Source organism: Hippocampus bargibanti, linkage group LG04, assembly GCF_051943395.1.
Source record: "Hippocampus bargibanti isolate YZ-2025 linkage group LG04, ASM5194339v1, whole genome shotgun sequence".
NCBI lineage: Eukaryota > Metazoa > Chordata > Actinopteri > Syngnathiformes > Syngnathidae > Hippocampus > Hippocampus bargibanti.
Genome location: NC_142737.1, coordinates 10,999,967 through 11,013,544, shown reverse-complemented (window position 1 = coordinate 11,013,544; position 13,578 = coordinate 10,999,967). Strand labels below are relative to the sequence as shown.

The 13,578-nt window shown below is 41.8% G+C and overlaps 1 protein-coding gene across 2 annotated transcripts in view; it reads right to left on the bottom strand.

Moving 5' to 3' along the window:
* Positions 1 to 1,324: 1,324 nt before the first annotated feature.
* sh2b3 (SH2B adaptor protein 3) overlaps positions 1,325 to 13,578 on the bottom strand; it is a 62,128-nt gene continuing 49,874 nt past the window's right edge. For both annotated transcript variants that reach the window (XM_088993984.1, XM_088993986.1), the window contains exons 3-8: positions 11,047 to 11,148; positions 10,459 to 10,547; positions 8,439 to 8,590; positions 6,429 to 6,643; positions 6,162 to 6,339; positions 1,325 to 5,263 (exon numbers count right to left, since the gene is read on the bottom strand). In XM_088993984.1, the coding sequence (XP_088850110.1) occupies positions 4,881 to 5,263; positions 6,162 to 6,339; positions 6,429 to 6,643; positions 8,439 to 8,590; positions 10,459 to 10,547; positions 11,047 to 11,148 (1,119 nt within the window). In that variant the 3' untranslated portion in view covers positions 1,325 to 4,880. The remainder of the gene's footprint in view (positions 5,264 to 6,161; positions 6,340 to 6,428; positions 6,644 to 8,438; positions 8,591 to 10,458; positions 10,548 to 11,046; positions 11,149 to 13,578) is intronic.

Genomic DNA, 13,578 nt, shown 5'->3' with positions numbered 1-13,578 from the left:
TTGACAACATTACAGACGCTCCCCACCTTGTGAACGAGATACATTCCGAGCGGTCGTTCGTAAGGTGAATTTGATTGTAAGTTGTTTCAGTGCTATAGAGTAGTTTGTGTGGAATGTCTCAAACACTAAACTGGGAAATATAAAACACAGACGCTCTAACAGTCGTAAAATAAAGTCACCCCTACTGTAGTACGATGTCATATATCATTGGGTCTTCAGTAAGGCATTACTGAAGCTGCTAGCATGTAATTCACTACTTACGTGCCATTACTTTTTGTTTTGATCGCCATTCGACACCTCGCGTCAACTGGGAGAAGGGATTTCCTCCCCGCACACATACTCTACACAGCCAATTGTAAGCGAGCTCGGCACCTCCTCAGAGCGTCAACTGGTAAAAGGGATTTCCGTCCCGCCCACATAATCTCCGCAGCCAATCGTAATCGAGTTTGGCGAATCGAGGCCTTAACACGTTGTCAACACTTCAGCATAGCCGGGCGCTGATTGGTCAACCTTGGTGTCCATCGCGTAAACATCCAGCCCTTGAAACCTCCAACGTGTATGTTTGCTTGCGTGTGCGTGAAGCGCAGTATGCAGCCAATTGCGAGCAAACTCGGCCGGAAAAAGGCGCGCAATACAAATTCTAATTGACAGCATCTCTGTCCAAACATTTTTCGACATACTGTATAATATTTGGAATCTTAAAATTACCGTTACTGTAATATTGGCATTTTTGTATTTTAAAAATGCCATTAAATTAAATGAAAGTAATGTAAATGTAATTCATGTGGCATTTTCTATAACTGTAAATAGTCAAACAAAAACTAACAAAGATCACTGAGCGGAATTACATTCATCACATGTAAATTGCGATTAAGTCAGCAGCAGATGGAAGGAAACTTTAATCTGCTAAGGTTTATTTTAGAAAAAAAAAATAAACTGATCAGTCCAATGTACAGTTGATAGTATATAATTTAGAAGGCTTACAACTGAATGAAAAGGGATTGCCAACACAAAGACATCTTCATTCAAAAGCTCTGTGGTAGTCTGGGGAGGGAGCTTTACAGTGCTGAGGTAAACACACAGTATTGAGAACACATTCATGTCATGAACGGGAAATTTTCAAATCAACCCAAAAGCCATTTTGGCATTAAACCATCTCTCTCCATGGTCAATGAAGGGGGAGGGGGGCGTGGGTAAAGCAACTGAGGAATCCAACATGGAGTGATTTGAAAATGTAACATAAACCCAAGAGGAACAGTTAAATAAATTTGAGGAAAACAATTAACCCAACGCTCATCGAATTGAACAATAAACATTTGTTAAATCACATTTTCCCCATTTTAATTTAGTTTGCCCCTCAGAGGATTATAAAATATTTAAAAAAGGATTCTCAACACTGATTTAACAATACATATATAAATGTGAACATTGTGGCTATGCGAGATCCATATTGCGCGACACACTCTTTTTAAATGTTTTTTTCTGAAGCAAAGAGAGTAGTCGTGATTAGTCAACGTGATACAGTTGCAAGAACAACACCACACGTGTCCATTTAGTTTTAAGAGCCAACATAAAAACAAAGGGAGGGCGGGGTGGGTCGGAAAACAATCGGACGTGCGTTAGTGTTAAGACATCCCATTGCTTAGCAAAATAAAGCGTGGTGGGCATAGATCTGATGACTTGTAGTCATGGTGATGACGCAAACTAAACAGTTAATGCTACCTGTGTGTTTAAAAAAAAGTAGCGTTGGATATTTATTTTAAAAAATGAAAATGAGAACGTGTATGCTTGTGATAGTGGGCAAACGTGCCACAAGGCACATCATTTTTTTTTCTTAACAGCGACTTTAGTGAGTATTGTCTATCTATGCCAACAACGGCAGAACAATGAAACAATGTTGAGCCTTGATCACACTTTTTTCAGGTTATTTAAAGGACAACCAACACCATTTTTTTGTTTCCTAACTGACATCAGAAAAACGTTTTAGCGCATCTAAAAACAAAAACAAAACACGCAGGTTGATACTTTTCGTCAAATGCAAAACACAAATAAAAATGACAGTGCTGAAACTGCAAAAAATGAAACCGGAAGTGGCCAGTTTCAGAAGGTCCCGCCCCCTTGTTCGTGACGTCACGCCAATACGTCTTGCCTTGCTCGAGAATCAAAACAATGGCTTCAGATTTGGAGAAAATGCTTTGTTGTTACTCATCCAGTTATGAATATGATTCAAATAGTTCTGAAGAGGAAAGCATAAATGTTTGCAATCAATTACAGAAGTAATTCCGTGTAATTTTGAGGAGCCTGGACTCCAATGTCGCGCCCAGAAAATGCACAAGATGGCGCCCAAGCTCCGTTGGAAATGGGCTGATTTGTCTGCTGGGAATTTGTGTCAACTAGTATCAAATAGTAGTCTTGGTGCAACACAACGATTCACCATCGCGTTATTTATGTGTTTTCCTTCTAATTTTGGCATCAACACAAAGTTTTCAGACCAAAGTAAGTACCCAAAATGCATTGTGTGTCACTTTCTCGGTCGGGGGCGTTCCAGACGTGACGTGACGTCAGGCATCGTCATCAACTCAAAACAAGACTTCCGGAATATTCATCGCGAGTGTTAAAACGTAAAATATAGCTATATGCGGTGGAATCTTTGTAAGATACGCTCAGTAGAAGTCATTTGAAGCGATTTTACAAATTATGGACACAACTTGTCCGGAGGCGTCGGTTGGTTGTCCTTTAAATGACATGTTTCGGGAAAAGTATTTTGCCTTTCATCAGAATCTCACATGATGTTGTCTATCAGATTTGATTGACGAGTCACTCCCCTCTCCCCCAAACACTATCTCTAAAAGCTACCATTTGTCATATTTCAGCTGTAATGACCTACTTTGGGTGTGAAAAGTCCACACGTCCCTAATCAAAAGATTATTTTTCCACAATTAACGGAACCTGTAACCATGACAACCCATTTAAAAGAGGACATCAAGTAAAGCTGACTAGAACATATGAATTTCATTTCAAATTCATCACTTTAAATGTTGATAGATCGATGTTGACTCCTTTCTTTCAAATTTGGATGTGATTTGGTTCATTGTGAACACAACCACATCCCATTTATAACAGGGTGTGCACACTTGTGCAACTACATGATCATAGTTGTTTTTACCTTGCCTCAAGAATATATATTTTTTAATTGAATTACCTTGAGCCATCTATATATCAGATTAAATTTGTGGAAAAATTATCTGTATAGCACAAAGCCTTTACTGGGGTGTGCAGACTTTTTATATCCAAGATTCTACAAATTTGGAACATGTGACACTCATTTCTAAAATTTCACATCCTTTTCACATCCACTGGTGCTGACAGAATTATTCGAGTGCGGGATGCTGAGTACACGTGTGAAAGTCGACACAGATGTGAAGTTTCACACGCGTTGGCTGGGTTCTGTGTAAAATGTATGAAAAGGGTTTTTAAGTCATTCACTGCCATTTGCGAATTTATTCGGCAATTGAAAATATGAAGTAGAGCGCCATTCCTGAATTTGTTCGGATTTTGTTTTTTTTGCTTGCTTGGGTGCCGATAAAGCACTGGCCAGACCTCTGGCCATGTTTTTTCCCTTCCACAAGGGGGTAGCATTCGCCTTTTGTCCATGTTAGCGCCTTTTTTTTACAGCTTCAGCTGTTGATAAAGCGTTATATAAATCAACATGTATGTATTGTATTGTATTTTATACAGCCACCCCCATTTCAAACTCAGATAACTCCAAACCCATATAACTTGGGAATTAACTTTTTTTTCTGATGAAAGAAGTGACTACGGTTTGTTACGTTGCATTTAATGTTTATGTCGGCCTAAAACTCAATATTCTCGGTCCTGGAATTTGAGTGACAATGACAACAACCCTGGCAATGGAGTGAACAGATTTTAGCACATGTCTGGCGGTGAATGATTGAAGCAATTTTTAATCTCCTGCAACTTCGGTTTCAAAGCAGTTGTCACTGTCTGGTGTGAAAATATATATTTTTTCGACATCACACCAAAAATTTGCATTGACGTAATTGAAAGCTGCTGTGTTATTTGTAAGCGCACCCAAGCAAAAGCCATCCCGTGAGAAGGTTTCTGTGAAAAAAGTCTCACAAAATGACGGCGCTTCACAATTTTGCAGGATCTCTGTATTAAAAAAAAGGTGGCAGCCACGTCGGGCAGAATAACGTTGATGAGGAAGTGTACGCAGGATTCTGTGTGAAAGGGGCTCGAGCTGTGTTTTCGGGCAGAAACATGGCGGGGTAAAAAAGTTGCTGGTCACTGTCGGGCAGTTTAGAGGCCGTCATGAAATGAACATGCATGTTTTGGGGTTGAGAGATAAAGATGGAGTATTTGAACCCACAAACCCACCGCGTTGCTTTCATAGTGAATTAATACGCAAATATGAGAAATCTTGTGACAGAGCATCAGAAGACTTAAAGCGTGACAGAGAGGAGAAAAAAAAAGAGTGCCTCGTTGTGTTTATAGAAAAAAGTAAGCCCACACGGGAAATGTGCCAAGAATTAAAGTATTTCTTTTAGGGTGGGGAAAGTGATTTAGCATATCAGCAAAGTAATAAAAGGAGGTGGTCTAGATGAATTAGGAAAATGCTCAATTCACCCGTGACTGGTGCGAAGAAGCGCTGGTTGCTTAAAGTCAAACCTTGAGTGAAAAAAAAAAAAGTATAAAAAGAGTTTTTTTTTTGCGCGCTGGGCTTGAAGATGAGCCGCGTGCTCCTCAGCCGTCCCAAACATCAATATACATTCACTGCGGACACTCGTGCGGAAGCCACGGGGGGGCGGGGGCTTGGTGGGGTCACTGGAACCCATCTCGTGTCAACGGGCGGCGGGAGGTCAGAGCAGCATGTACTGGTTGTCAATGGCCCGCTTGCGTCCGCGATCGGGTTCCAGCTCATAGTCCGAGTCCCGCCGGGGGAAGACCGGCGGGTGGGCGTGGCGGAGCGGCGGCGGCCTGCCCGCCGACGCACTGCGGCGCGGGGGAGCAGAGGAAGCGCTGGCGTTCGGCGGCGGCGGAGGGGCCGGCCCGGTCCGGCGAGGCGGTTGCGGGCCGGAAGCGCCCGGGGCGGCGCAAGAAGATGACGAAGACGAGGAGGAGGAGGAAGTAGAAGAGGAGGGCGGCTGGCTGCAGCTTGGAGGTGCTCCGCAGTGAGCCAAGTTGGGCTCCGAGTTCCAGCGGTGAAGCGAGAACGGCGCCAAATGGCTGCCGGAGAGCTGACCTGGGGGTGGGGGGGGAGATAAAACAAAAGTTTCAGTTCTTTGCCTTGACACTTCACATTTCAACCAAATATAACTAGCTATTAGCTCTGTAGCTATCTATTAGCTAGCTTTCTATCTTTGTGAGTTATTCTGGGCTATGTGAACGCTGGCGGGTGTGGCCGCCGCTGCTCAACCACATAAAAACTTCTTCTGTGACTATAAAGTGACCTTGAGAGTTTTGAAAGGCGCTTAGAAATCAAATGTATTATTATTATTATAACTACAAGTTTTATTTTGTAAACATCTCTCTCTCTCTCATTCTCTGTGTCTCTCTCTGTGCCTGTCTCTCTCTCTCTGTGCATGTCTATCTCTCTCTCTTTGTGTATGTCTCTTGGTCTATCTCTCTCTTCGTGGCTGTCTCTCTCCCCTTTTTCTGTCTCTCTCACTGTTTCCGTCTATCTCTCTCGATCTTTCTCTGTGCCTGTCTCTCTCTCTCTGTGTGCATGTCTGTCTCTCTCTCTTTGTGTATGTCTCTTGGTCTATCTCTCTCTTCGTGGCTGTCTCTCTCGGTCTCGCTCCCCTTTTTCTGTCTATCTCTCTCTCGATCTTTCTCTATGCCTGTCTCTCTCTCTCTCGCTCTCTCTCTGTCTGTCTGTCCGTCTCCATCTCACTCTCTGTGTCTGTCAGTCTCTCTCGCTCTCTGTGTCTTTCTCTCTCTATCTCTGTCTCTCTGTCTATGTCTATGTCTGTCTCTCTCTCTGTCCATCTGTTTCTCTCTATGTCTCTGTCTGTCTCTCTCTCTGTCTGTGTCTGTGTCTGTCTCTCCCTGCGTCTGTCTGTCTCTCTGTGTCTCTCTTTCTATGTATGAAATATATATCAAAGATTTTTCTCTGGTGAGACTGCGCATGTGCTCCTCACCCTGCGAGGGCGGACTGGAGCCCGCCACGACGAAGCTGGAGAGCGTGACGGCGCCGGCGGATCCGCACTCCAGCGGGATGGGGAAGATGCGGAAGTGGCTGAGCATTTCCACGACGGAGGGGAAGCGCAGATGCTGAACCCTGCACTGCCCCCACTCGGTCAGCGAGAGGCGCAGGTGCTGCACGCCAACACAAATGGGGAAATCACAACCAGAATCTGAAGAGTGTCTTTTTTTCACCATCCCGCCGACGAGGCTTCCAGGCGCACCTTGGCTTTTCCTTGGTAGTTAAAGGTGAGGACGTAATCTCCTCGCCGCGTCTCGCTCTGACGCACCAGAAAGACGCCGTGGCCCTCGGCCCCCGAGCTCTGAACCAGGTGGGCCGCCTTGACGCGCGATATGTGCCCGTGGAACCACGGGTAGGAGAACAGGAAGTGATCGGTCTTGTGGATGAGCGGCTCTGGCAGAGCCAGGGCGACTGGGTCTGGGGAGCAGGAACACAAAAATGGCTTTACAGCTGCACCCAAAAGGAAAGTCATTGACATTTGTATTCATCAAACAACCAAACGGCAGCTTTGCATCCATTTGGATTTTTGTTCAGCACAGTTTTTGAGTAGAAGAGAAAATCCGGCGGGTAAATCTCAGCTTGTCACACCAGCAATGAGGCACAGCTGCCCACATTTGATGTATACGTATCGTATAAACAGCAAATGTCTCGATCGTAAAAAAACAAAACTCAGTTCGGCGTTAAAGGCAACTGACACGTTTCTTGCCATGAAAACCCCCTGTTTTTGGGTGAAACCAATTCCTTTTCTACCAATTCCTTTTCTACTACTGATTGCTTCAGAAAAGCCAGAGGCGACAAATTAACTTTTTTTTCCTGGTAAAATAAGGGTGTGTTTTGTTCCGTTGAAGCACGGTGAAAATGGAAGGCAACATGGAGAGCGGTGAATGCGTCTATTAAAGGACAACCGACGTCTCCGGACAAGTTGTGTCCATAATTTGTAAAATGGCTTCAAATGACTTCTACTGGACAACTTCAACTGACATATTTTAATAAGATTCCACCGCATATAGCTATATTTTACGTTTTAAGACTCGCGCTGAATATTCCGGAAGTCTTGTTTTTGAGTTGGTGACGAGTCCTCACCCTACGTCACTGAAGGAACGCCCCTGACCGAAAAAAGGACACATTGTAGCAGTCCTTCCATCACGTCAATGCATTTTGCTGTACTTTGGTTTGAAAACTTTGTGTAGGACCAACAAGAGGCAGAAGAGGGCGACAAAGCTCCATGTAAGGAATTAATCAGCCTGTGGAAACGGGTTGATTAATTCCTTACACAGCTTTGTCGCCATATTCTGCATTTTTTCGGTGTGACTTTTCCCACCCCTGATGCCTCAAAATGACACGGAAGGACTTCTTTAATCGATTGCAAACATGTATGCTTTCTTCTTCAGAACTATTTGAATCATATTCATAACTGGATGAGTAACAAGAAAGCATATTCTCCAAATCTGAAGCATTTGTTTTGATTCTCCAGCAAGGCAAGACGTCTTGGCGTGACACCACGAACAAGGGGGCGGGACCTTCTGAAACTGGCCACTTCCGGTTTCAAATTGAAGTACTTTTTAGACACTTGAAGTCATTTTTATTGGTGTTTTGCATTTGACTCAAAATATACTGCATGTTTTGGGTATTTTAGATGCTATAAAACATTTTTCTGATGTCAGTTAGGAAACAAAAAAGTGACGTCGGTTGTCCTTTAAGGTTGCAAAGACCACGGAAATATTTTTCCAAAGGAAGTTTAAACTAAAACGTTACAATTAAAAAGCATGCCATAGCAACACATGTCTTTGTAACCCTTATCAGGTTTCAAATATTTTATTGAACAATCAATTCTTTCCGTGGATAGGAAAATAAATCAATAAATCATGCAATGACATGTTACTCCACCTTTGGAAGCAACCCTTTGAAACATGAACCAAATTCCAACCCTAAAATACTAACAAAGTCCCTATTAATCATCTTAAAATCAATAGAGCGTCTCTCCCCTTCACGTTGAGATTCCAGAAATCATCTGAGGACATGACGGAGGAGGTTTCCAACTTTGAAAAAAAAGAAATCAGGGAATTTTGCAACCCTCTGATCAATTCATCGGCAAATTGCTCGATGGATTTCTTCCCAACTCCCGTCGACTGAATTTGGAACACAAAACGTACCGACGCGAATAGCGTGACGTCAATGAAAAGACAAAAAGTACAAATAAAAAAGTACATACAGCTAATTGTGACGGGACGCGCCTGCTGAGTCGGGTGGGACGAAGCAGGCCGCCAATCACTTTGACTGCCAGGCTCAGAGTTTGCCCTGTGATTGGTCGACAGGGCGCTGTCAGCCACCGAGGGGAGGGGCTCCAGATCCACCGTGCCCAACCTGAATAAAAAAAAACACACACACACACACATACTTTGCATTTAATTTTGAAAGTAACTTGTTGCAAACCAAGAGAGAGAGAGAGAGAGAGAGAGAGAGAGAGAGAGAGAGAGAGAGAGAGAGAGAGAGAGAGAGAGAGAGAGAGAGAGCGATAAAGACAAAATGACAGTGAAAGAGAAAGAGAAAGATAGAGACAGACAGGGAAAGAGAGACAGTGATAGTGAGAGAGAAAAAGAGTGAAAGAGAGAGAGAGAGAAAGAGTGAGAAAGAGAGAGATAGACAGAGAGAGAGAGAGAGAGAGAGAGAGAGAGAGACAGAGAGAGAGAGCGATAAAGACAAAATGACAGTGAAAGAGAAAGAGAAAGATAGAGACAGACAGGGAAAGAGAGACAGTGATAGTGAGAGAGAAAAAGAGTGAAAGAGAGAGAGAGAGAAAGAGTGAGAAAGAGAGAGATAGACAGTCAGAGAGTGTGCGAGAGAGACAGTGAAAGAAAGAGAGAGCGCGATAAAGACAGAATGACAGTGAAAGAAAGAGCGAAAGATAGAGGCAGACAGGGAAAGAGAGACAGTGAGAGTGAGAGTGAGAGAAAAAGAGTGAAAGAGAGAGAGTGAGAGAGAGACAGAGAGAAAGATAGAGAGAGACAGACAGGGAAAGAGAGAAAGAGAGAGAGAGACAGAGAGAGAAAGAGTGAGAAAGAGAGAGATAGACAGTCAGAGAGTGTGCGAGAGACAGTGAAAGAAAGAGAGAGCGCGATAAAGACAGAATGACAGTGAAAGAGAGAGCGAAAGATAGAGGCAGACAGGGAAAGAGAGACAGTGAGAGTGAGAGAAAAAGAGTGAAAGAGAGAGTGAGACATTGAAAGAAAGCAAGAGAGAGAGAGAAAGACAGAGAGAGAGACAGGCAGGGAAATAGAGACAGTGAGAGTGTGAGAGAGAGAGTGAAGGAGAGAGAGAGACAGTGAAAGAGAGAGAAAAAAAGAGAGATACAGTGAAATAGAGAGACAGTGAAAGAGAGAGACAGAGAGAGGGAGACAGACAGAGAAAACAAGTGAAAGAGAGAGAGACAGTGAAAGAGAGAGACAGAGAAAACAAGTGAAAGAGAGAGTGAAAGAGAGAGACAGAGAGAGGGAGACAGACAGAGAAAGAGAGAGAGAAAGACAGAGAAAACAAGTGAAAGAGAGAGACAGAGAGAGGGAGACAGACAGAGAGAGACAGAGAAAGAGAGAGAGAAAGACAGAGAAAACAAGTGAAAGAGAGAGAGACAGTGAAAGAGAGAGACAGAGAGAGGGAGACAGACAGAGAGAGACAGAGAGAGACAGGGAAAGAAAGAGTGAGAGTGAGAGAGAGAGAGTGAAAGAGAGACAGAGAGACAGTGAAAGAGAGAGACATAGAGAGAGGGGGAGACAGGCAGAGAGAGACAGAGAGAGAGGGGGAGACAGGCAGAGACAGAAAGACAGAGAGAAAGAGAGAGAGAGAGAGAGAGAGAGAGAGAGAGAGAGAGAGAGAGAGAGAGAGAACAAGTGAAAGAGAGAGAGAGAGAACAAGTGAAAGAGAGAGTGAGAGAGAGACAGGGAAAGAGAGACAGTGAGAGTGATAGAGAGAGAGAAAGGGGACACCACAAGGGGCGGAAAAATAATTCAAATTCCAAAAATAATGAAACAAATAATAATTCCTAAATGTTCTATGATGCAGAGAGGTCTCTTGGTTTTCTAAATAGCTCACGCCCGGCACGTCTTCTACTCAGTGGCGTAACGTGACATGACACGCGTGAACCTTGAACTCCACTTCCTGCGCAGCGTCGAATTAAAGTGATTTTTGTCCCATCAAAACAAATGTTAAAATCACGCGGGTTCCATCGCGTTTCCCACCTGTTGCTGATGCATTCTTTAATTTCGGTGGTCCAGGAGCTGACCTGCTGGTCGTTGTCCGTCTCAAATAGCAAACTGCCTCGGTTAACCTTTAGGGGGTGACAGAGAAGTGTTTTCAATGGACACACACACACACACAATTAAAGGACAACCGACGTCACTTTTTTGTTTCTTAACTGACATCAGAAAAACGTTTTATAGCGTTTCCACAGGCTGATAAATTCCTTCCATGGAGCTTGGACGCCCTCTTCTGGCGGCTTTTGGGTGCAACACGAGGTTTTCAGACCAAACAAGTACAGCAAAATACATTGACGTGATGGAAGGACTGCTACAACGTGTCTCTTTTTCGGTCAGGGGCGTTCCTTTAGTGACGTCACGCGAGGACTCGTCACCAACTCAAAAACAAGACTTCCTGAATATTCAGCGCGAGTCTTAAAACGTAAAATATAGCTATATGCAGTGGAATCTTATTAAAATACGCTCAGTAGGAGTCATTTGAAGCCATTTTACAAATTATGGACACAACTTGTCCGGAGACGTCGGTTGTCCTTTAAGGCTATGAGTCTCTCAAAAAACAAAGCAGCTCACCTTTAAAACAAATGTGTTTAAGTTGTCGGGCATCTCTAGACGGTTGCAGCGACGGACTTCTTGGATATCTGAGCAGTGAGTCGTCAGTTTGGGAGTCGAGGCCTACAAGAGACAAACGGTCAATGGCCGTTCATCGGAATGTCGCAATGTCAGCAAACAGAGACGCCGGAATGGAAGTCACGCTCGTATTCCTGTCGCCACGAAGGGCGCTCAGTGAGTCAAACGTGGCGTGGAAGGCGCACAGATGCTCCAGTAAAAGCAGGAAATAAATGGCAGGAGGAAAAAAAAAAATGGGAGCCGTGCGGCAGTGTTGGCGTGTCAGGAGTAAATACGGAGGGAAATCTTTTACCCTTTCTGCCTTTTCGCTATACGTACGTTATATTCCTGCTGCCAAATAAATAAATAAATAAATAAATAAATAAATAAATAAATAAATACACGAATACATGCATGCATACATATAAATAAATAAATCACCAATAGGTACGGTCATTGATTTTCACCTCATTTTGGTTTTGACAAACTCCGAAAATATGAGGCTCCTTATAGCTTGTCGTTTTGAAAAATGTATAATGTATAATTTTCATATTTATAAATGTATAGATTTTTTTGTAATATATATTCATTTTTGTATTTATTTGTAGTTTTTTTATTGTATTTATGTATTATTTTTGTATTATTATTTGTTGTTTTTTTTGTATTTATTATTATTTTTGTATTATTATTATTTATTATTCATGTATCTAATTTAATTTTAATATTTTCATTTTCTATTCTATTTTTTTCTTTGTATATAACTTGCGTGTATATATAAATATAAATACATGAAAATTAGATACAAAATATGAACAAAAACATTTGAATAGTAAAATATATATTTACATATATAATATATACTGGAAAGTTATGTATGAAATATAAAAAAATAGAGTAGTAAATTAAAACATTAAAATACAAAAAATACATAAATAAATAATAATAAAATAATACAAATAATAATAAAATAATAAATACAATAAAAAACTACAAATAAATAAAAAATTACAAAAAATGTACAAAATATATATATAAATAAACAGAAATTGTAATTCTAATTATAAACAATTACATATGTAAACAAAATGGTTTTCATATACGCTTTAATAGGCCGTAGAAGAGTGGCTGCAGTTGATCTACGCATCCACTAGATAGAGCTAACCTAAAGGTAATACTATCCTATACAAGACAGCTTTATTCATATAATACCATCACAACCGCTGCAGCTTTGACAAAGCGCTTTACAGAATACTGTAAATACTACATCCATTCAATCACATTATTGATCTATGTACTGTAAAAGGCACATCGGATTAAAAAGGTGCAATGTCAGCTTTCAAAGAAAATTCAATGCTTATAATAGAGAAAATATGCTACAATCATTTTTGCAGTCTCTCAGTGATCCGGATTTAGTTGCACGATGTTGACAGTGACAATGACGGTGATGAAAGATGTCAGCCAGTGGATAACTTGGGATCATCATCATTGCCTGGCGACTACCCCCCCCCCCCCCCACCTCCCCCACACACCTGTCATGTGCGCTCGGACGCACAACACCAAACATGAATTACACGCTTTAACCTCTCACGAGTGTCTGACTCGCATGCCTGCGCGTGTTATTGTCAGCTGCCACCTTTCACCCCCAGGGGGGCTACGAGCCCGCACGCCCGGCTGACCGACTCATCCATCCGTGTGCGTGTTGACGCCGGTGGCCATGTTGGCGCTCGATTGGGTGTGTGGGGACGCTGACATTTTGAGTCGCGCCAGTGTGTTCTCACTAAAATATATATTTCCCAGGCTTTCTTGCATCCATCTTGTTCTGCCTCCATATCAATCATTGCACCTGCATGACATTTTTTTTTGTTTTAGTTTATATCCAACTAAAAGCATGACCGATTTTACGTGTCAAATATTCAATAACACTAATCACGGATGTCCCTATTTTTTTTTTAAAAAAAAAAAATCAGCCTGAATCCGAATCTTCGGTTTTGGCAAATGCTAATTCAGAGTCCCAATCCGATACTAAGGCCATGTTTGCAGAAAAACAGACCACGGATCACGATTATTCAAAAATAAATAAATATACATATAGATACATTATGTATACAGTATTTCTCAGTGTTATATGCTGTTTAGCTGTGATTATATTACAAATACGGTGTTATATTTATGGTAAAGCTATAAATTAATCTTGTAAATATGTGAATGGATATGTTAGAAAATTTCCAATTTTGTGACAGAAAATGTGGATTAAGTAAAAGAAAAATAGCATGATTTATACAACTTTTAAACACTGCCTGTTATAATCCATTTCTCCAAAGTATTTTCCCGTGTGTCATTTTTTTGACGACAGTTACATGTATTTCAAGAAAAAAAGAACATTCTGTTGAATAAAAGCACAAAGTCCCACGAAAACAAATCAAGTACAGTGAGACCTCAACTTACAAACACCTCAACTTACAAACTTTTTGTCTTACAAATGTCAAATTTATGAAA